General features: G+C 41.7%; 2 protein-coding genes and 1 long non-coding RNA gene across 6 annotated transcripts in view; 1 reads left to right on the top strand and 2 right to left on the bottom strand.

The window, feature by feature from the left end:
• HTR5A (5-hydroxytryptamine receptor 5A) overlaps nt 1-22,448 on the bottom strand; it is a 292,809-nt gene that overhangs the window by 83,981 nt on the left and 186,380 nt on the right. The window lies entirely within an intron of this gene.
• LOC309515104 overlaps nt 1-22,448 on the top strand; it is a 98,550-nt gene that overhangs the window by 12,948 nt on the left and 63,154 nt on the right. The gene's annotated exons all lie outside the window — the stretch shown is intronic.
• On the bottom strand, nt 14,863-21,419 carry EN2 (engrailed homeobox 2). Of its 2 annotated transcripts, XM_082193694.1 has the most exons (3): nt 21,347-21,419; nt 19,805-21,036; nt 14,863-17,046 (listed from the first exon to the last, which is right to left on the bottom strand). In XM_082193694.1, exons 2-3 carry the CDS (start codon nt 20,403-20,405, stop codon nt 16,730-16,732), a joined length of 918 nt encoding a protein of 305 aa, XP_082049820.1. In that variant the 5' UTR covers nt 20,406-21,036; nt 21,347-21,419; the 3' UTR covers nt 14,863-16,729. The 2 variants fall into 2 exon arrangements, 1 of the variants encoding a protein (XP_082049820.1); XR_014212613.1 differs by lacking the exons at nt 19,805-21,036; nt 21,347-21,419 and adding an exon at nt 17,996-18,134 and having other exon boundaries at nt 16,945-17,046.

Genomic DNA, 22,448 nt, shown 5'->3' on the forward strand with positions numbered 1-22,448 from the left:
ACAAATGCAGTGGTACCTCGTGTTACAAACGCTTCAGGTTACAAACACTTCGGGTTACAAACTCCGCAAACCTGGAAGTAGTACCTCGGATTGAGAACTTTGCCCCAGGATGAGAATGGAAATCACATGCCAGCAGCATGGCAGCAGCGGGAGTCCCCATTAGCGAAAGCACACCTCAGGTTTAGAACAGTTTCAGATTAAGAACGGACCTCCGGAACGAATTAAGTTTGTAACACGAGGTACCACTGTATCAGAAAATTGGATTTGTCTTTGGGAAACTGAAACAGTTACTCTAAGTCCAGAACCACAAGTAAGTAATGAACTGGCCTAATAAACTTAAGCCCAGTTGAAACAAAATGTTGAAAGGCAGTTCAGTTGCTCAGGTTACTGGGTTTCTAGTAGAAACTTTCTGCTTGTTAATGTGGGTGCATCCCCCCTAATGGAAGTCTGCAGCTTGGAGAATGCATTGCAGATGGATGCCCAAGCTAAGTGGCATGATCTGGTCAAAAAGTGCCTTCTACCAGCATGAACTGATGAGCCAGCTGCAGTCGCTTCTGGAAAAACATGATCATATCATAATTATCCATGTTTTGATAACATCAAGGTTAAAGTATTGCAATGCATTATATATCAGCTGCTGATGAAGATTGATCAGAAATTTCAAGTGCTGCCAAGTACAGCAGCTAGACTATTAACTGGGTGGATAGAACAATTTGCTTCTCACAAGTGCTGCCAGTGTTTTTATGGATACAATTAAAATGGGATATCTTAAAGTGTATCTGCTTCAGTATGAACCTGCTCAATTGTTAAGGTCTTCATAGCATGCTCCACTCCAGGTGGCTCCACCTTCAGTAGTGAAATGAATTACTACTAGAGATAGACCTTTTCTGTGCTGGCACCGTGGTTGTGAAACTCCTACCTCAGATATGTTCATCAAGAAATGTTGTTTTAATCTTGTGTGGATGGTGCTTAGGTCATGTGGTATTTAGGATCACATTGCTTGATTTTATACAGCTAATTAGATATATACTATTTCTATTGCTACTTGTGGCTATGCCAAGATCATTTTAGGCAGTGCTATTGTAGTAAGAACTACAGATGTATTTTCACTCCATCCAAGCAGGGTCGCCCACTACTTAAGTGTGTCAATGCCCTTAAACTTGGCTTCAGTTTTTGCAATTTCTTTGCTATCATGTTGTACCTTAAGGATAGCTTGTTGTTCTATTTGCTTAATTACTATCTCATCCTTTATTTCAACAACAGTTATAAGTGAATTGTGAAGATCTTCTCCATATCCTTATGAAATAGGTTCTATTGTTTTATGCAGTATAGGTTTAATTCTAATTTGTCTATCTGTGCATATGAGGACTTTAAGCGAAAAGTCAGATGGTAGTACCTTAGAAATATTGCAGAAAAATCTATTACTAAATATTACAATTAGTTTAATAACATACCTATTAACAATAATATAATCATAAAATGTTTCTATACATACACATCTTTGTCCTTGAACTTGATTAATTCCTTATAATAATATACATTTGACAAAAACAACTGATGTGATTCAAAATCTTCATCTTTACAAACAAATAATAAATTTATTTTGTACAATAATTAAAGCTCCAATAGAAGTGTGTAAAATATATGGTGATTAAAAAATTATAGTAACAAGCTCTGTAACTTTTTTAATACATTGCCTTATTATGAAAGATGACTAGAAAAAATGTGTCTAACATGGATTTTTCTGGTTTGTTTGCTCTATGAATATGTAATTGATTATGGACATTTGAATACTTTGATAGTTCGTAATTAAACTATAGATATAATCTTCCTCTCAGCTGTTTGATCTTGTATCTAGTTAGCATGGCTATTTGGAAGAGGGTTGATCTGTTTATCTATAGAGGACCCTCCCAAGTAAAAGAGGTAGGATAAAAGGCACATTTCTACAGGTTTCTACATGAGTAGGGATAGTTGGCTTGCATGAGAAGATTATTGTGGCTACAGTATAATAGAAAAATTTCTGAAGTTATAAGCTAAGATATAAACAGTGAAGCAGTTTGCATCATTACTGGGAAATGCGGATGGGTTGCAACCAATTACTAGTATGCAGCATGGTATACAAGTCTATTCCAGAGTGGAGGAGTGACAGGTCTAGAGATGCAGGTTTGATAATACCCACAAAGTTGGGGCAGGCCTGGTCTTGCCTTATGTATGGCTGGTGGGCTTCTTCTTCCAATTGCAGCCTCTCGTAGTGGGTACTTAACAACAAGAGTGTTTATTTGGGTCCACGGAGTCCTCTAAGCAGAAGCAGGTTTCAGATGGTGCAACCAGTTCTACCACATTGAGTGCCATGCCTAGTGAGTGCTGCAGGTTGTCAGAACTATGGTGTAGTGAATTTATCAGAATGGAAGACAAGAGGCAGGAGGTGCCAAATTTTGGCTTCACACAGGGTACCACTGAAATTTGAAAGACCAAAGTCCATCCCTGGTCCAAGGGTGTTCACTGTGGTGACCACAGCTTGTCCAGGCTTTCAGTCAACTTAGTGGGGTAAGGTGTACAAAAAAGGTCCATACCACGTTTCCCAAAGAGCAAGATTACACACAGTGAAACATTTTTAAAATGGCACACTGGATAACTGGGGGTGGAGATGCAGATCACTGCATTTGAAAGATCATGCATGTAAGCAAGGGTGCCAACTTGAATAAAATATGGGGGGCACAGATAAGCTTGTGGTTGGAAGTATGGCAGGGTCTAGGCTCTTCCCATAAGCTGCTGCAGTATGTCCTCTGGTGTGTCTGAGCTGCCTGACATCTCAGCTAGCTCAATGTCTCCAAGAGGGCTTGACTAACTGGGCTTCTCTGTGAGAAACTAACTGGGTTTATATGCATGATGCTTCTGGTCTCTCTAGTATCTGGGAGAAACACTTCCGAAGAAGGAGCATTTTGTAGTTCATGCCTTCTTGGTATAGTAGGGCAAACCTGTGGGTAGCTCTCCTCTGAATTAGAAGGGTGAAGTATTTCCTTGAGTTTTGTTACCTAATCCTGACATTTTTTATTTGGAAGTCCATGTTTGATGTTTTATCATCTAATTAGAAATACTGCATTTTTATCCTACATGATTCAAGCATTTTTAAAAAGTGAAATAATTTAAATTTAAATGTCCATGTTTAACAACAACCCATCTATAGTCAGAAGCTGTACATTGATAAGTTAATGGTAGTTTGGAGGGAGAGAGATATGAAAAAGAAAACTGAAGAAACAAAGCTGCAAAAATGAACCTTAAAATACAAAACTAACATTTTTCATTTTTAAAGGAAAAAAGTTTACTTTGACAGCGTCATTAAGCTGTAAAACTGACTTCAGGTGATTATTCTAATTGCAAATTCAGACCTATATATCAAATTTAGTGCATAACATCCTTTAAAGTTTTCCTTAATAGGAATTACTAACATAGATTAGCTGTATCATGTATTTAACTTAATAAGTAATAATATACAAGCATAAATCTTCTGAAGTGTAGCCCCCAAAAGAACTAGTATAAAATTATGGGTGTACAGTTTGACCAATTTGATTTGTAATGTTTTAAAAATTCAAACAAGTTAATATTGGATAAAAATAATATATCACTAAGAAGTAACTAAATGCCTTCTCACACTAATGTTGACTTCCTGTTCATTGTTGTCTTTTTTCTAATATGGCTAGATAACATTAGCTTTAATTTGAATTAATGTACAGTTTCAGGTGGGAGATTCTCTTTTCCAGTTTTGTCACACAGTATGATACTGTACAAGTCGCTAAGCCAAGTTCTCACAACAGCAATAGAGTGATGAGCCAAATTCCTTTTTATACTCTAATGTACTCAGCTGTAAATTAGGATAATGTTAGCCTAATCCACAAGTCAGGTAAGCTGATATGCAAGGATTTAAACCAATTTATTCCACCATTGACTTCAATGGGACTAAAGATATTTAAACAAACTGGGCTGTGGAGAAGACTATGTTGGAGTGGCATGATATGAAGTTTGATTAATTCATATTTTTAAAGAGGAAATACAATTATCACAAAAAGGGTAGCATTATTTTGAAAGCTTTTGTTAATAATCAGCTGTTTCTTCATGACATCTAATTACTTAACAAAAGAGAATACATATAAAATTAAAACACCAGTCCAATTACCTTGCCATTGTTTTACAAGAGCCTATTAAATCATTTTGAATAATAAACTGAATTTCACAGATATGTAAAAACATTTAAAACTTCTTTTTTTTTTTTGCAAAATACCAAATATTTTTTAAATGGCCAGAAAGGACAAATACAAAAAGTGATCTATAATAAATGGACCTATTTTTCAGTATTTGCTTTGGGTGCAGATATGCATCCCATTCTCAGTGTGTTCCTGGTCCCAATATTATCCCTGAATGCAGAAGTGGACAAATCACCTTACTAGCCTCAGCTGGTTTGCTAACTGTGACCTAACCTAGAAAAGAAGAATCTGGCCTCAGTTATTTATGCACTAATTGTATCCAGGCTAGGCTATTGAAATGAACTTTTATAAGCAGGTTAGAAACTGCATGTGGTAAATAATACTGTCACCAGGATGATGGTAGGAGCATGTTGAACTTATAATATTTAATGATGAGGGGGTGGGGAATGGTTTAATTCACACTTCTGGAAACAGTAATCAAACTTAAACACAGCTATCCTTCAGAATTCGCACACATCCAAATTCTCTGATTGAATTCCCAACCAACCAATGTGTACAATAAGGTGTATACTTGTGGAAAGTGTACATAAAAATGCATATATTACTGTAAATCACATACAAATTGCATTGTTTAGGGGGAAATGCTTTAAACATGAGAAGAAAAATATGTATAATGCACACTAATATGCTGATGAATTTCACAAAGTGATGCAGAAATATGGTAAATAGAACTTAAGACTGGGAAAATGTGAAACTGAGAGAAACTAAAATTGGCAGATTTGTACATCCCTAATCACATTACAACTATCCTACAAAAGCTCATTGGTTACAAATGCATTCCTGGTTCAATTTCAAGTGCTTGTGTTAACCTCTAAAGCCCTCAACAGTCTAGTAACATGTTTTTCTCAAAGACCGCCTACATGAACCTATTCAAGCTTTGAGACTAATGAGGCTCAGCCATCGGGCATATACCTTTAGAAGATGTTTGATTGTGGGATTTCAAGGGCAGGACTTTCTTAGTGGTGGCACTGTTGTGGAATTCTCTCTGTAAAGAAGTCCACCAAATGCCTTGTCTTCCTGTGTTTTACTTTTTAGACATTGTTTATTATTATTATTATTATTATTATTATTATTATTATTATTATGCTGACTCCTTTGGTTTTAATGCTTCTGAATTTTGTATTTCTATTATGTAATATATTTTTAATTGATGTTTTATTTTTATTTATATGGGGGAGATGATAACACTTGAGAGATGGCTGAAAGCTACTGAAAACTAATTTTTTAAAAAAGAACTTAACATCTTCCTAAATAGACCTGTCTTACCTAATCCAAACTTATGTAACATTTTAAAGAACAGCCAAGATTTCATTCTCTACAGAAACCTTATATAAGCTATATCATGCTAGTCACAAGGTTCAAAATATCTTCGTACTGAAGGAGTCACCATATGCCAAATATTAACCAATGGTATTAAAAACCCTGGACATTAGCTTTAATGGACAACCTTATGAAACAAATCAATGCATTCACTGGACAAGCACATACTGACAGTTTAATTGAGAACTGGTATCCATTCCCACCTTATGACAACCAGCACTCAGTCGCTCAACATAATGCTAAACCTCATGAGTAGCTCTGTTCAGATAATATAATTCCACAGCTGCTCCAGGATAAACCATGTGCCCTCATTGTTGTCTTTATTATATTATTATTCCTCCTGTATGTTTACACGGTTTTATGTTTATTTTCCATCTTAGTACTGTTACTTTTATTAAAAACAATAAAAATATAATTTTAAAAGAACAACAATAGCAGGGCCATTTAGAAATACGAGGAAGATATCAGTATACTTTGGGGAGTTCCAAATCTAAAAGAACCAAACGGGGTGTGTGGAGACAGCCCAGTGAGGACATAGAATGCTCAGAAGTCATGGAATGTAGAGTGACAGTTGGAAAAGGTGGAATGGAAAGGACTGCTGGAGAACAGCAGGGTTGTCTAGCTAGAATCCTGAACAGGAGCACTTCTGTTAGGCATGGGGTACACTGAACATTTTGTTGCAGGGGTCCCTTGTTTTCTAATAACGATCTGTCTGTCTGTTTCTCTCTCTATCTGTATATATAAAATCATAATTGAAATAAAAAATATCAGTATGTGTGACTTTGTAATGATAATGTCATTACAAACCAATGGGATGTAGGTTACCATGTTACACACACTTAGTGAAGGATACATTTTCAAATGTCTAAAGATCCTAATACTGACAATTGAATATGCCACATGGATGTAGGTGACTCAACATATTTCTTAAACCTAAACAATTGTGGCCTAACACAACACATTTGGCAATGTTGAAATGACATGCTTTTAATGTATGAGATTTGGTTTTCTTTATGTATTTAGACAGTGCTTTTTTCCTTTAAAAAATGCTAAGGGGCACTCTCATTTTCCAGCTCATATTGAAATACTGCCCCTCAATGAGGCCAAACTTAGATTCACTAAATGTTTAGGGGTATGCGTACTCCCTGAAAAAAGCACTGTATTTAGAACTTTCCCTATTGATAGGAAATTCAATAAATTAATTTAATGACTTTGAAATATTTTTTTCCCTTAAACATTCTTGAATAAATGTTCTAGGCAATTTGTTTAAGGAAAAGAAAAGCATACTAGAACTGAATTGTTATCTTGATGCAGAATCTAACTGAAGAGAAGTTGTACAGTACCTCAATCCTAAAAAGACTCTTGTAAATGTTAAATTTATTTAATTAAATGGCAATTACTTCCAATTCTTCTAGGGTACAGCCTAGGATAGATACATTCCTTCATATACAGACCACAATAAAAACACAAAGGGCACAGTCCCCTGGGAAGTTCTTCTGTGCAAGCCCCATTCAATTGAAAGGGAGCTGCAAGAGTACAATGGGGCTTGTGCAGGAGAACTTCCCAGTGCATACTGAAGCTAAACATTCAAACACACTGGCTATTTTAACAACACTTTTAAAAATGAGTAAATGTAGAATTCAGTTGTATGGGATTTGTGGGCAAAGCTCCTCAAAATTCATCAAAATTATTTCTTGGGAATCAATATATTTCCATGCCAATCTTTATTTTAACTGTGACTAGGAATGCTGATAGTCTTACAGTCCATATTTGGAAAAATTATGGCTGATTTTGGTGCCTCACTTTTAGCTGTCTCTTTGAAACACCTTAAGGCAGATTGATTTTTTTAGCCATTGGGGTACTCATCAGTTCCAAAATTTGGGCTCTTTTTGAGGCATCTCAGGTTAAGCATTCACAAAAGCTAGTCATTCAAAATTGTGGGCCTCATCTTTCATTAATGGAAACTCATAGTGATCAGTATAAGGGGGTTCATTTAGCAAACTTACTTTTTATGAAGTATGAATAAACCAGGAGGTCTACCTCATTCATAACTAAAGTAAAAGTGGATCTCTACACTCTGACAAAGTTCAGCCACTGAGCTGCAGCATTAACTTGTATTCTAACAAGATTAAAATATATTTGTCCTGGGGATTAGCATACTTAAGTCCCCTTTTGCCTTTTTAGCAGTGGCAGTGCACTTTGATCTGTGTTGCATGGCAAGAGCACGGCTTGGGCCCAGCCATCCGAGTGCCAAGTGTGAAATCGGCCTGATGTCATCCCCATTCTTCATCTTTTACATCTTTCACCAGTTTAATTATATTTCCGCCACAAAGCTCTGGAGCTTCATTGCATATTCAAGTTTGACTAGGAAGCATTTAAAAAAATGTACGGATGAACTAACTCTGTGGGGGAAGGGACAGGATGCTTAAACCTTTACTGAAAAGGGGCAGCAAGCTCCAAACCTTGACTTAGCAATAATAAATAAATAAATTCTTACCTGGTGTTTTTTTTAGTGCATGTAGAGCTTTGTGTAAATTGATCTTCGTTAAATTATTGCCATTGTGGTACAAACTGTAGCATGGAACTACAGATTATTTACCTTGATGAACTTTGACATTTAAGTTTCGTACCTTACACTTCCTGCATTCTGAAACTGTGCTGCTGCTTTTCCACATGGTCCTTTCATATCACTTGGCTTCTTGTAAAGGCACCATTGCTCTAGATGGAAGCAAGCTGATGCTGTGCCCCTGGTAGTACTTTTGTGTTTCAGAGGCAAATGGGTTCTGGGCCAGGGGAGGGAGAATATTAAGAAACTGGAGGTCCTCTGTGCATATTGGCTATGTGATATTTACTGAAACACTTATTCATCTTCACTCCCATTGCCTCCATTCCACGTCATTACAGAATTTTCTCAAGAGTTGGTCATTATTTTGATTCTATTTCTTCTGCATTGTTCAGAGTAGATTGCATCTGTTATGTGAATCCCCGCAAACTTAAGTGGGGAAGTGGACACCTCTACCCTAAAGGTGTGAGATGACTTTGTGGAAGAGGAAGGGGACAAAGGGAGAGGAAATGAGCCCACCTGCAGCTGTGACATAGGCTTTGACCTTCACCCCAGTCTTCTGGCCACAGACTCTATTCATAGTAAGTTGGAGTGTCTGTGAGACACAAGCACATTCTCTCTCTCTAGCTCATCAAGTCAGTGACCGTTGGGCGTTACTTCCACATACAAGCCAGGCAGAATAGAAATGCAGATCAGCTTCTTTAGCATTTGAGAGCAGGTCAATGCTGGGAAATGCTCTTCTCAGACAGCCTCTTTTGTCTGTGATTTTCCAGTGTTTTCCACTTTCTGGATATGAGCAGAGACAGGTAATGTGACAATGGATGAGATAAATGTATGTTCCCATTTGCTATTTAAGAGAGATGGGAGTTGGGAGAAAGAAAGCCTGATGTGAGTTTGAGATACTTCAAATTAATGAGTATTTTATTTGGAGTCAGTACTCCCCATTTAGAATGTGACGTTACAATGCATTGCTTTTTAAATTGAATTGATATAATTATAAAATTATCTCCACATAATTAACTCAAGGATTACATTTGATTCTATTTAGCATGTAATCAAAGCCTATTATGTTTTAGCTATAGGAACACCAATTACATTTAAAAGGGTTACTTAGACCCAGCTCCATTGGGGGGTGGGAAGTAGAATAGCTTCTCTTGGTGTTATTACATTTATATTCACAAGCAGATGAAAGATAGACAGAAATATGAAATGATATAGGCTCCTCTGTATGCACACACACATGCATGCATGCATGCATTCTCTTGCTTTCTTTTGTATTTATTTAGCTTCAGGATCGCTGGAGGGGAGAAAAATTAGGAAGTTTGCTACTTACTTCAAGTTTTGGGTTAAAACAGTGCATCAGATGGGTCCTGATACTGTCAAGTACATATGAGAAACCAGAGAAGGAGATCCTTCACTCATTTCTGCACTGGAATTTAAAAGAAGTGGACTGTGATCCACAAAAACTTATAATAAATTTGTAAAGTCTTTAGCAAATCTAGTCTTTGGTCCTTAAAGATTGTTGGCTGCTTTACCTTTCCAGTGTACAAGAAACAGCAGCAGAGAACAGGTCAGAGCTGAAATTATGCATTTTATAATTTTGGCTTCTTGCTCTTGATAATCTCTTACAATGCTCAACATCCCAACTGCCCTCCCCGCCAAAAAACCCACTGTAACTATTTATAAAGGTATAATTAATTGGAGGCAGTTGCTTTTGACTGAAACACCTCTGTAGAAGATACCATATCGTGTAAGATACATGAGACAAAAAGGAACTGGGCAGTCCTGAGGCTTTTAAAAAGAGACCACAACTGATGGACTTCGGCAAAACTTCAAATTTTTCCTTCTTAAGAAGGTCTGTTGGGAGATTCCGTGGAGGAAATGAACGGGTATCTTTCCCAGATTAAGGTATCCCAATTCTACGAAATCAGAGTTCGACAAAAGATTGGCATCTAGTTGGAAGAAGTGGAGAGGAAGAAAATAATCGGGATTGTTCAGGAGAAGTAAAGCAACATGAGGCAGCAAGTGGATGCCGCCGTCGCTGGCGATGTTGCCGCTAAACCACGGTGTCGCTTGCCAGGGAAATCAAGACGCCGCCGAGAAAGCTCTCTGCAGCCTGGCAGTTGGATCTAGAGATTCAGAGGAGGAAAGATGTCCTGGGAAAGATGGTAGCATTTACATTGCAACCGCAGCGTCTGTCGAAGCCTGAAGGAAGGGCCTAATGAAACAGCTTGTTTTCCACACAGAAGAAAATCCAGAAAGGTTTTTCTAAATAAAGTATTGTAGGCGGACCCGATGCTGTAGAAGGACTTGTGTTGGCGCTTGGAGCAATGATAGTTCTGCATCCGACCAGCTGGTCTGTTGCTGAGCCTCGCTTCTCTTCCTTTCCCTAAATATTTATTAACTGGACAAATGCATGGTGTATTTCCAATAGACCCAGTAGTGTCGTAGGCATAGGCAAATAAAATCACGCGTGGTTCTAGGTACTCTTGTGTGTGCCTGGAAAGTCCGTGCTTTACAGAAGTTATAGCATTAAACTATATCAAAAATACAAAAGCTACAAATTCAACAGTGAGAAGGAAGGTGGGAGTGGAAGTCCATATTAGGAAGAAAGAGCATTATTTTTATGTTAGTCTTCTTAAACTGTAATCATTCTGTCTTGGCTGAAATAAATCAATGAGCTGGTGTTGGTTTTACTATTAAAAACACTAAAACGAGCCTAAACTGGCATATCAACGAAAAATGCATTACGATGCTTTAAACAGGAGCAGCAAATGGGGCCCACGCGATCTACCAGATTGTAAATCACAAGCCACTTACACTGGAGTAGCCCTTTTGGTTAAATGGGAAATTTTACGCAAATTGATTGCATTCTTCCTCAGTTTGTTCCAAAGCAAATTGTATCTTGGTCTGCAACTCAAAAAAGACCAAATGTGAAGAAGTGGGAGAGAAGAAACTGTGTCAACTCTAAGAGGCCGGGATCTTAGGGTCAACCAAACTGGATCGCGCAAGTTTCTTCTTGCTCCCTCCAACTAGGTCACTCTGGCTCCCACACGGTTGTACAGAAACATAGGTGTACCGCCGCCCAAGCACTTCCTCGTAGTTCGAAATTTACCCTAAACCTAAGGTAGGCTATTGCTTAGAAAATCACACCCAGAGTCTACACTAGTTAGCCCAGTGCTGGTGGGTAAGCCCTGGGGACTTCCCAGCACCTTCTCACACCACAAAAGAGCTCCTGGGGTGTTCCAGGAGTCTGAAATCCTGGCCACAGTTATTTAAACCAGTAAGTCAAAAGGAATGCCCCGCTTGGAGCCAGGTACTGAGGCTTTCAGATCCTTTTCCAGCCTTCAAGAAACGACTTGGTCTTATCAATGCCTGGATTTTCCTATTACAGATAGGTAGCCGTGTTGGTCTGCCATAGTCAAAATAAAAAAATTCCTTCCAGTAGCACGTTAAAGACCATCTAAGTTAGTTCTTGGTATGAGCTTTCGTGTGCATGCACACTTCCTAGGCTGTTATCCGTATGAAAGTGCTAGAGAAATCTTAGAAAACATGCATTACTTCTTATCCCAGATGTCATAAAATTATTTTGCTTGGTTATTTTGTTGAAATCAGTCTGAATGTTTACCAAATTAAGTTGTGTCATCTTTACATTATCTCCTTACTTAGCATTTCATAGTTAGAGATGCTGGTCTAGAAATCATGATATCCCAGGGGCACTTTGTATGGCTGCATGGGCGGGGATTGAATAGACAGGTCGGATATTAAATCAGCGGGATGCAGAATGACTTTTTGCCACAACCCCAAGCTTGCTAAATAGTTTCGCCCTCTGAGGGGGCGACTCACTGACCACTTGCACAGAAGTAGTCTTATTACCCTTCGTAGGACTGCGCTAGTGTAAATAAACAACGAATCCATCTCTTTTACCTTATACCTATGGCACAATAGGGCAAGCACATTTGCATATATAGTGCCTGGAATATTGCCTGTGTGGGGCATTATAGAATGCAGTATTACTATGGAGCGGTTCCTGGAGCAGATCGTAGTGTCGAAAAAGAAATTGCTTATAAAACAAGCTACCTGCCTGAAGTTAAGATCCATATAAAACTTAATTGCATATTATTATGCTTTTAATTTTCAAAAAACACTTTTGTCAAATGATACGTGATATCACTTTCTTATAGGGCTTGCTGTTTGATATGATTAATTTATTTCCATGAGAAATACCATTATTTGTGAGTGCTCTGTTAAAATCCTGGAATGATAAAAACTTTTTCTTAAGCAATTAAACGTTGTTAAGAAAGTAAATTCTGTTGTAATCAATGGAACTTACTACCAAGTAAATTGGTTTGAGAGTAGATTACAGGTGTAGATTGGTCGCATTCGTCTCAGAAACCTTCTAAGTTATGGAATTTAAGATCCGGATGGTTGTGTGCCTGCAGATACTTTTAAATGTATGCATGGCTTCATTTCTACATCCTGCACCCTCAAGTTAAACTGCAACCCAATTAAAACTAAGTAGTAGGATTTAAGCTGATTTGGTCCCATTGATTTTAGTGGGACTAAAACTGGATTTAAATAGAAGCACTTTGGTTTAACTGGGTTGTAGGTGATCATATGTACAGTTAACTTTAGGTATCTGCCCACGCATTAAAATCTATATGCATTCCTAATATGTAGAAACACACCGTATTTTCAGAGTTAATGCAGTTTTACATGTGAGCAGTTACAACTGTTGTGTTATTTGGCTGACTTGAGTGTAGTAGTGATTTATGCAATGATCATATCTGTCGTTGTAGAGTCTTTATTTTTAGTGGGGAAGCGAGTTAAATTAGAGGTTTTGTGGTTTGCCTTCGCTTTCATCCGGATCCAGTTTTACAAGGGCTGAAACTTTCAATATGCAGGACGTGCCCCTTTGAACAGAACAGCCCACACTTGGCCCTGTTCGCTTTTTCGCTTTCGCATTCCTGTTTAAAGGCCTCTTTCTCCGCGCGGAATGGCAACGTAATTCTTGATGGCCTGTTGTAAGCTTGCAGTTCAAGCTGCCTCAAAACATATTCTCTTCCTCCTCCTAATACTGCTGATTTTCCCCGAAAGTCTTAAGTTCTTGCAGTTTCCCATTCCAACTGCAAACTTTGTGAGATTGTGGTAGTTTCTGCGGCTGCTCTCTAAGGCTTCAATCCTATGGACATCTGCTTGGGCGTAAGCCCCATCGAACACAGTGGGACGTACTTCCGAATAAGCAAAAGCCCTTTGGATCGGGTTGCACAGACTCCCTGTCAGCCAATGCGTTTGCATACTAAAGGCTGCCCTGTAAGGTATTTGTATCTCGATGGGTGTGCTGAAATAATTCCCCTTTTCGTGCAATACACTTGACTTAGTATACAGCTCATGGAACTTGAGTGGCTTCATGTTGGTATTTTCTGTCTGGATCTTGAGCAGACAGTATTTCCTGCAAGACTGTTATGTTTTCCAAAAAGGATACGACAGCCTGCTCAGTCTCTTTAAATATTAGTTTTACAAATATTCCTGCTTTTTTTGGCATATTGTCTAAAGCCACTGCAATGTATATATTAACGGTCTATACGGTATTTGCTTTGGGAAGTTGCAGCGAGGTTTAGAAGAATTCAGAATGCAAGGCAATCCTATATACTCAGAAGTAAGTCTCACTGAGTTCAATTGGGCTTACTCCCAAGAATATTGGACTTTATTTATTTATTTATTTATTTATTTATTGTATGGTAGGTAGAAATGCCAAATATGTTTTAAGAATGATGAAAAAGCAAGTTCAAAGATACCATTTGTGTTTAACATTTTGAAGCATTGACCTCTTATAGCAGAAACAAGGTCTAGTAATATAATTTTGGTCTACAGCCTCTTTTCCTTTTTAAAAGAATCCTCCTTAAGAAATATTGCCAAAATATTTGGGAATAACATCTCTTTTATTGCACTAAAGCAAATGAGAACCACATTTATTTTACTCTCCCCACCAGAATATTAAATTCAAATTGGATATTATTGTCATTGGATTCGTATTTCTGAATTTATATAACTTTAGGTTTTGCAAACATACTTTTCTAAATCACTTTCCCAGCTGTTCAGACATTGAAACGTATATATATTCACAAAAGAGGAAACTTGTTATATGTACAAAAGATATTGTACATATATTACTGTCATGTTATATATTACTAGCCCTGAATGCTTCCAAGTTCTAATATTTAAAAGTTTGCTTGCCCTTCTCATGTACAGATGTATTATCTAAAGTTTCTTAATTATTCAACAAATTGATTAACCATCTGGTAGCAAAATTGTTGTTCTTCTAACTTGACATTCACAACTCTTTTACACCTATGTACAATTCCCTTAGGACTCAGGAATCAACTTTAAGGACTGTATATTGCTCCGGTTCAAAGTTTTGATGCACGCATTCTAGATTTCATAATAAATGTGGTTTTTTTTATTTAATGCAGTCTTCAAAGATTTAAACACACAAAATGCAGTGAAATTGTCCACAATTTTGAGACCACAGTTGTAAATAGAAACATTCATATTTCATAAGTTTATAAATATTTGATACTGCGAATTGTAAATGCACATGTTTTATAAACTGAAAAACACCTTTGTTTTCTTGCTAAAAGGCAATGTCATTGATTTCTGTCTCCTAAGCAGCTGATGGTTATTCACAGAATTTTAAATTACAGCATTGGTTGTATACTTTCTTTCCAAAGTTGATACTACTATGTACAATATGTGTCTACTATAATTGTGAAATAAAGGGAGTTTTTAAGGCAAAGCGAGAAGTTTAACCTCAACAATCAAGAAGACTATAGTCCTGAATAATTGTACAGCATCCTCCCATGCGAGACCTCTGGCCAATATTTTGGAGACTTTTCCTTTCCCCAAGAAAAGGAGAAGGGTTGAAGTGTGGGAGAAAATTCTTAATAAAATACAAATAATTAGCTTCACTGTATCTCACATTAGAATCAGAAAATTTAAAAATGTTGGGCAAGGAAAGAGGGGCAATAAGAAATACACAAAAATCATTATGACTTTTATGAATTCTTCACAATTCTTCATAATGTATGTGCTCAATTAAAAATCTCTCCCATTTTCAGGAATGAAAGGCAACTTTTTTCCAACATGGGCTAGTGATTATTTCCCCTTAAAAGAAAAGGCCAGTTTCTAACCAAGAGACTTTAGAGACAACCCTAACCCTCCTCCTTTTATATCCTCTTGCATAATAGAAGTCAGTTAAGCTGAAAAGGTGCCCTAACTCTCTCTCCACCCTCCCTCCTCTAGATTTGTTCTTTTCCTGAGCCAGGCTGGTTGCATGGAAAAGCCTTCCCTAGCCCAAAAGCTAGTGATGCAGACTCCTCACCCCAACTCTCTTATGTGCACAAACATATACACACACACTGGCTCCCCGCCCCCACAAATGCCACAGGGGCCTGGTACATTTGTCCACAGCACTGCAAAGCTAAAGCGCCAGGCCAAGCTGCTTTCTGAGCAGCACTTTAAAAAGAAGCAACGAGCAAGCGCCAAAGCAAAACAATGTATGTAGGGAACTAGCAGATGGGAATGGGATGAGCTAATGGGACACAACAGCAAGGCAAGCTCCGAAGCGTGTGGGGTTACCCTCCCTCTGGCTTCTCACACTGGGCAGTGTCCATCCTAAAACTACAAAGAAAAGACCCTTCTTCCCTTTTTACTTCCCAGGACACGGTCCCGGAAGTTACGAGGTTTTATTCTAAACTTTTCCCATCACGCTCCTTAGGCGGGAATAATTACCGAATTAACATGTCCTTGATTGAAGTCGGCCACTATTTGTTTACCAACTTTTTCTGAGTCTCTAAATACTACCTCCCCTCACTCACACACACATCCTTTACTCCAGTCTAATGGAGAAATGAGGATAAATTCAAGAAACGTTCCTAAGGCTTAACATCATGTTTCAGTACTTCTTTCCCCCGATTTCTGAATGTGTTACTTGCAAACGGGCAGCATGTTTACATAGTTAGCTTATAATTTATATTGTGATAATTAAAGTTCTTCTATACCCATCCCAAAGGCAAACACAAGAGGAAGAAAAGAAAAAAAGAAACGTTAAAACTCATAGAACAAATAGGAGAACTATTTATTCGGTTCACAGCCTCGTGAAATGCAGCAATAAAAATCTTTGGACTTCAGCAAAAGTTGTCTTTAATATTTTGAATTTCAAAAAACAGTGTCCAATGTCCATTTAAAACAGTGCTTAAGTCTATAAAAAAGTAACTTAAGCTTTTAAAAAAATTGATAAAGTTAGCATCTAAAATTTCCATAGAACAAAAAGAAAATCAAAAAATATTTTATAATCAGATATTTTGGATATTTTTTTTACAACACCTTACCTGTAAATTATATATATACACAGAATATTGCAGAATTATATCTAATACACAATATTTCCCCACTATTTATGCTGGTATAGTTTTTTTATACACTGGCCCTTATTTGTTTTTGCTTTTAATTAAATTATTGCATCGTATAAACTCTGACTCGCCCCTTCCCCTCCCCTCCCCTGGCTTAACCCCCCCCCCCCCATCTACTCGCTGTCTGACTTGCCGTCTTTCGAGGCCGTGGAGTGGTTGTACAGTCCTTGTGCCATGAGGTGAACCGCCAGGGAGTTCTTGTTGCCGGTGGCTTTCTTGATTTTGGCCCGCTTGTTCTGAAACCAGATCTTGATCTGAGACTCGTTGAGGCTGAGTTCTTGAGCCAGGCTTTGCCTCCTCTGCTCTGTCAAGTATCTGTTCGTCTGAAACTCCGCTTTGAGTCTTTGCAGCTGCTCCGCCGTGAACGCTGTCCGGGGACGTTTGTCCTCCTTGTTGGGGTTCTTCTTCTTTGGTTTGCGGGATCTGGGGCCTGCGGTCCGTGGCGAGAGAAGGAGACACAGAGAGCGAGAGAGGTTGAGTGGAGGGGCGCTTTGGAAGGGAGCCCAGAACGTGCCCTGGCTTGGAAGCTTAATTCAATTAGCAGCACCGGGCGAGGGAATTTGGGCGGGGAGGAGGGAGCGAGAGACGCAGAAAGAGAGTCTCAAATGTCCTTCGCTTTTCGAAGCTACGTGCCAGTTGGTTCCCTCTGCCCCTCAGGGACCAAGTTCGGCGCATGCCACCAATGCCCCTCTCGCTTTTTCTCCAAGCAGGGCCTTCCTTGTCAAATGGAAAGGGGCTGGATCGCCACCATCCCAAGGGTGCGTGCGAGGTGGGGTCCAAGAAGAGGGAGGGAGAGCCAAGGGGGAGAGGCGGACCCAGGCCAAGGACAAGGGGGCCTTTGCCTTACCCAGAGCAGTGCCCTCGCACCACCCCACCCCCCAAGTTCACTGCGTGTTTTTCTCCGGGGATGAGGGGGTGTGGGGAGATAAGCAAGCGCCAAGATGGCCAGGGAATGAGCTCCATTTCTGCGGGAGGCCTGCGTGGGGCTCCTTTTCTCTGCGGAGGAGGCGCGTTTCGGGGACCAGCTCCCTGCAGCCTCTACCACCCTTTGTTATGGGTGGCTGTGCCCGCTCCCCGAGGGGCTTTGCGCACCCTCGCCTGACCTTCCTCGGGGCCGTTTTACCACGGCTGCTGCCCCCGGGGCTCCCGCGCGAAACCGGTTTGCGAGCGCGCAGACACATGGCGCGCATTGCTCCCCCGCCAACCGGGCTGCTGGGGGCGCGTCAGTCGGAGGGCAGAGCTCGCTTCCTCTCGCTTCCTCTCCCTAGCGACTAGGCCCGTCTCGGGCCGGGGCGACGCCGCAGCCTGGCCTAGGCCACAGCCTGGTTCTCGAGCTGGGTGCCAACCCACGATGGCGCTCTCCCTCCTCCGCTACTCACGTCCATGGAAGCCCCTCAACCCCCGGCTGTGGCAGGCCTGTCCGAGAGGCGCTTCTTGGCAGCGCCTTTGCGGCCTTCCCCAATAATTACGAGGCTGGCGGATTGGGGTGGGGGAGGGGAAATCGCCTGAGAAAATGACTTGGAGATCCCGGGGCGACGGGGGGGGGGAGGGAGGGGGAGAGGGAAGTTTTCTCTCACGTTTTCAAAAGGTGAACCAAGCGGAGCTTCAAAAAGGAATGGTGAGAACAATCTTCACAACAGCCTCTTCAAGATTGCCCCGTTTTTTCCTCCCTTAACCCCGGAATGCGCTAAATGTAAACAACACAAACACAAATCCGCCCTACTTTCCTTGCCTTTGGAAAGTAATCAGAAAAATATTCGGAATTAAATTCTCCCCTAGGCAGGAGCTTGCACAACTCTCATCCTTCTTGCCAGCTCCATACTAAAATGGTAAACAGTCGCCTTTGCGACACTGAATGCATTTTCCCCTTCCTTAAAAACAGAAATATAATGCATTCATACAAAACTACAAATTAGAACTCTTCTTTTCCTCTAAAAACATTGACCCCAACATTTTAGAGATCCCCTTTTTCTTCTACAGTGCAATGCACATTAAAATTTAAACGTTAGTTTTAAACTAGATCGCCTTGCAGTTTTGTATTCTCCAAATGTTACACTTAAGAATGGTAATTATTCTGATGGGAAATATTCTCCGTCGTATTATAAGCATCTTTCGACAGGGTTTAACTTACTCGGTGGTTTGGGCCATGGTGAGAATCTATGATAATTAAATATTAACAAAGAAAGGGACTGGAGAACAATGGAGTAAATTTCAAATCAGACGGGAATATTATCCGGCAGCGAAGGAGGTTGCTGTCTCTCTAACTCATTTTTAACACCTATGAATTTATTCGACGATAAAATATATTGCAAGCAAGGTGGAAAGTCCTTTCGGGAAAATAAAACAAAAATCGAGATCCAATTGTTTTAAAACAAGAAAATTATATTGAGCGAATTTGCAATTCTCGTTCAGGAAGACTAAAACACCCTCGAGTGTCCCTGACGATAAAGGGCATTCCAGGCACTCGGCGGCTCCTCGTCCCGGCTCTCTCTTCCCGAGGCAGGGCTGGAGAGATCCCCACTTCGCTCCCACCCCTGCAAGCAAGCAAGTCTTCCTTTTCAGCGGCTCTGCAATAACTTCCAGGGCCTTTTCGAGCGCGGCTGCTCCGCACGAGAAGCCAGGGAGGAAAGAAAAATACTGTACTTCCAAGGCTTGCTTATTTCTAGAGGCCGGAGAAGACAACTTCACAGGTCGGGCCTTGGCGACCAGCAGCTTAACTAGCCAAAGAAGGGGGCTGAATAGGACGCCTCCAAGGATTGCTACTGACTTCTCTTCCATCTTATCTTCTTGGTAAACGGAGAGAAGGGGAAATGAAAACAAACCCCACCTTGCAAACAGCCTCCTGGGCTTCAGATCCCGGCTATTTCTCCCAGCTGCCAAGAAGGAAATCGCTTTGTGTGCGGCTCGAGCCTTCGGCTCTTTCTCCCCGCGCCCTCCTGGAGTTTCGTCCTCACTGTATCAAAATCCCTCCTACGCCTGCCGCTGCCTCCCCACGTTTGTTTCAAAGCAGATAACTTTGTAAAACTGTCTTATTTTGCCAAGGGTGATTGCAACCCGCCGCCCCCTTTCGCCGCGATCGCCTTGCAGCCAAGTCGCCCGCTCTTTCGCTCGCGGGCGGGAGGTGGGTGGAGGGTCCAGAGACCCTCTTCTCGAGAGGCCAGCGACCTGGTCCAGAGCTGTTTGCTTACCTGACGAAGGCCTGTCCGAATAGCGGGTGCAGTAGACCCAGGCTGGCCACAGCATGGGCTGCGCGCTGGGGAAGGAGCTGGCCTGGGAGCTGTCCGAGTCGGAGCTCAGCGACTGATCGCCGCCGCCGCCACCGCCGCCGCTGCTGCCACTGCCGCGGGACTTCAAGGCTCCGTCGAGCGCGCCAGAGTCGCCGCCTTTCTTAGCCGGGGCTAGAGCTTTGGAGCCGCCGCCGCCGCCGCCTCCTCCTCCGTCGGTCGGGGAACCGGAGGCTGGCGCTGCCGAGGGGCTCCGGGCGGTGAGGAGCTGCTGTTGCTGCTGCTGCTGCTGCTCCGGGTTAACGCTGCTGCCGCCGCCGCCGCCGCCGCAGGTACCGCCGTCTTTCCTCCGGCCGAACTCCGGCCGCAGGATGTTGTCGATGAAAAAGTTCGTGATTCGGTGCGGTGGGTGCTGGTGCGGATGGTTGCCGGGCTCCTGGAGCACCCGGGGCAGGAGCATCGCCCTCCGCCGGTTGGGCTCCCCGTCGCTGCCGCTGCTGGACTCCTCCGGCGGCGGCTGTTCGGCGCCTCCTTCGGCGCCCGGGCGCTGCTCGTTCTCCTCCATGCTGAACACGGAGTCCCCAAATGTTGTTCCCCTCCCGCTTTTGTCTGCGCGCGCTTCGGGGCTGCTCGGTTTGGGTTACCCCCCTCCACACCCCCTTCCGCCTGGGTCCGCGGAGCAATCCAAATCCAGACTTTGCAAAGCGAGCCAGATATAACTGAAAATATTTTATATATATATATGTTGCCGCCGCTTCTCCTTCTCCCTTCGGCTGCTGCAGTTGGTTCCTCCTTCTGCCCCCTTCCAGCCTTTCAGTTCTGCAGCCCCCTCCTGCGTTCTTTGCTCCGCAATGTATTCATCATTAGGACTTTCATCCGCCACCCCCGCCCCCACTCTTGTCCGGCTTCCGAGGGTGGAGAAGAGACTGGCGGCAACCTGACAAAAAAATGGTGACGATCCTTCCACGGGGGGAAAAGTCAATGGAGCCCCCTCTGCTGAGCTGGAGAAAGTGCCTTCCCTCCTCTCTACAGCGCACAAGGCAAGCGCAGGCTTGAGACACACAGAGGCATCTGGACAATCACAGCCGATCTCTGGCTTCCTCCCTGCCTTTGAGCCAAATATTCCAAGTTGTACAGGAGGAGATAAGAGGGGAATCTCTCTCTCTTGCTCTTCCGGACTCGCTTTCCCTGACTACCTATAGTGGGGGTGTAAATTTAGAAGCCACTTAAACTGAACCTGAAATACTTTCACTCTGGATTTTTGTTCTTATTTTTAATAGAGCTCCTCAAGTGACGTTGCAAGGCCGGTATCCTAGACACGTGCCTTTGGCCAATGACAGAAGAGCCTTTTGCACACGTGATACAGTAGCACTCTAGTAAATGACAGGAACAGCCCCCCTCCTCTCGTTTCCCAATGCCCCCACCTCCTGATTTTAAAGCTGCAGCGTCCTCTGCTTCTCAAGAGCTTTTTAAAATATATATAAAAAAGAAGGAATGCAGGAATACCTTCGTCTTCTAAACAAGGGATAGATTCATCACCCCTTGTCTTGCTAATCTGTTTCCTTTTATATCTTCGCCTGAAGAAGGGCTCCAGTACACACTGGTGGGGGTGGGGGGGGGTTCCTATATTGTTTACAATTGGAGTTGGGAGGGGGAAGGAGAAGACAGAATGAGAGGGGGCGAAATCCCACAATTCCTTGCAAAATGCATAAATAATATTAAATGAACCAGAGCGATACAAAGGGACTTTTTGTGTTACCGATTTATTTTTGGGGGGGTGGGAGCGAGAGGAAGAATCAGAGGCAGTTAATTTTAAAGCAGACTCTCTCTTTCGCCGTCTTTTTGTCTTACTATTTCTCTGCGCGCGCACACGCACACCAACCAGTCCCAGCCCCCTCTTTTGTAATCCCGGAGCCTCGACTGCAGGAAAAGATGGGCAAATATCGGGGGTTCCTGTTGGGGGGGGGCTTTTTAAATGCCAGACTGCACTGGGGCTGCTATTATTGGTAACTGCAGTGCAATAAACATAAGAGGGTATGATAATTGATTCATTCAGCTGAAAACTGGACAGGAGCCTTTGATCATTTATTCCAGCTTCAAAAACAATATTAAACAGAGAGGTTTCCCATTGACAGGCAGGAGGACGTGAGAGTCCCCCTTCCCCCAAGCAGCTCTAATCAAAATAATCAAGCGATAGGGGTATTCACACACGAACACACACACACACGCGGAATAGATACAGCCCTCCCATTTTTAATCTTGTTAAAAAATCTAAATAATAAGAACTCCAAATGTTGCATTAAGGTCTGTCTGGAGTCTGCAAGGAGTGCTCCTCACCGGAGTTGCAAAGAAGGCCCCCTCCACGGGGCCAGCCCTATCCTTGAGCGTCTCCTCCTTCGGCCTGCGAAGGATTTTTTCCTCCCCAAACCTCCCGCTAGACACACTGCCTGCAGACAGAACCAAAATAACCATCTCTTCCATGCCATCCGCGGGATCTTTGCTTGGCTGCTCTTGAATTTGTGAAAGTCACCCAAAGGTCACTGAAACGCTGGAGGGTGAGTGCAGCTTTAAACACACACCATAAACCAGCCGAGGAGGAGAAAGCGAT

The sequence above is a fragment of the Podarcis vaucheri genome (assembly GCF_965113315.1).
Source record: "Podarcis vaucheri genome assembly, chromosome: 12".
Classification (NCBI taxonomy): Eukaryota; Metazoa; Chordata; class Lepidosauria; order Squamata; family Lacertidae; genus Podarcis; species Podarcis vaucheri.

Bases quoted from the DNA above. Each gene is read 5' to 3' on its own strand.
- EN2 (XM_082193694.1), bottom strand. From the start codon at position 20,405: ATGGAGGAGAACGAGCAGCGCCCGGGCGCCGAAGGAGGCGCCGAACAG. The intron at 17,047-19,804 runs GTAAGCAAACAG...CACGGACCGCAG, and splicing joins TTCGGACAGGCCTTCGTCAG to GCCCCAGATCCCGCAAACCA.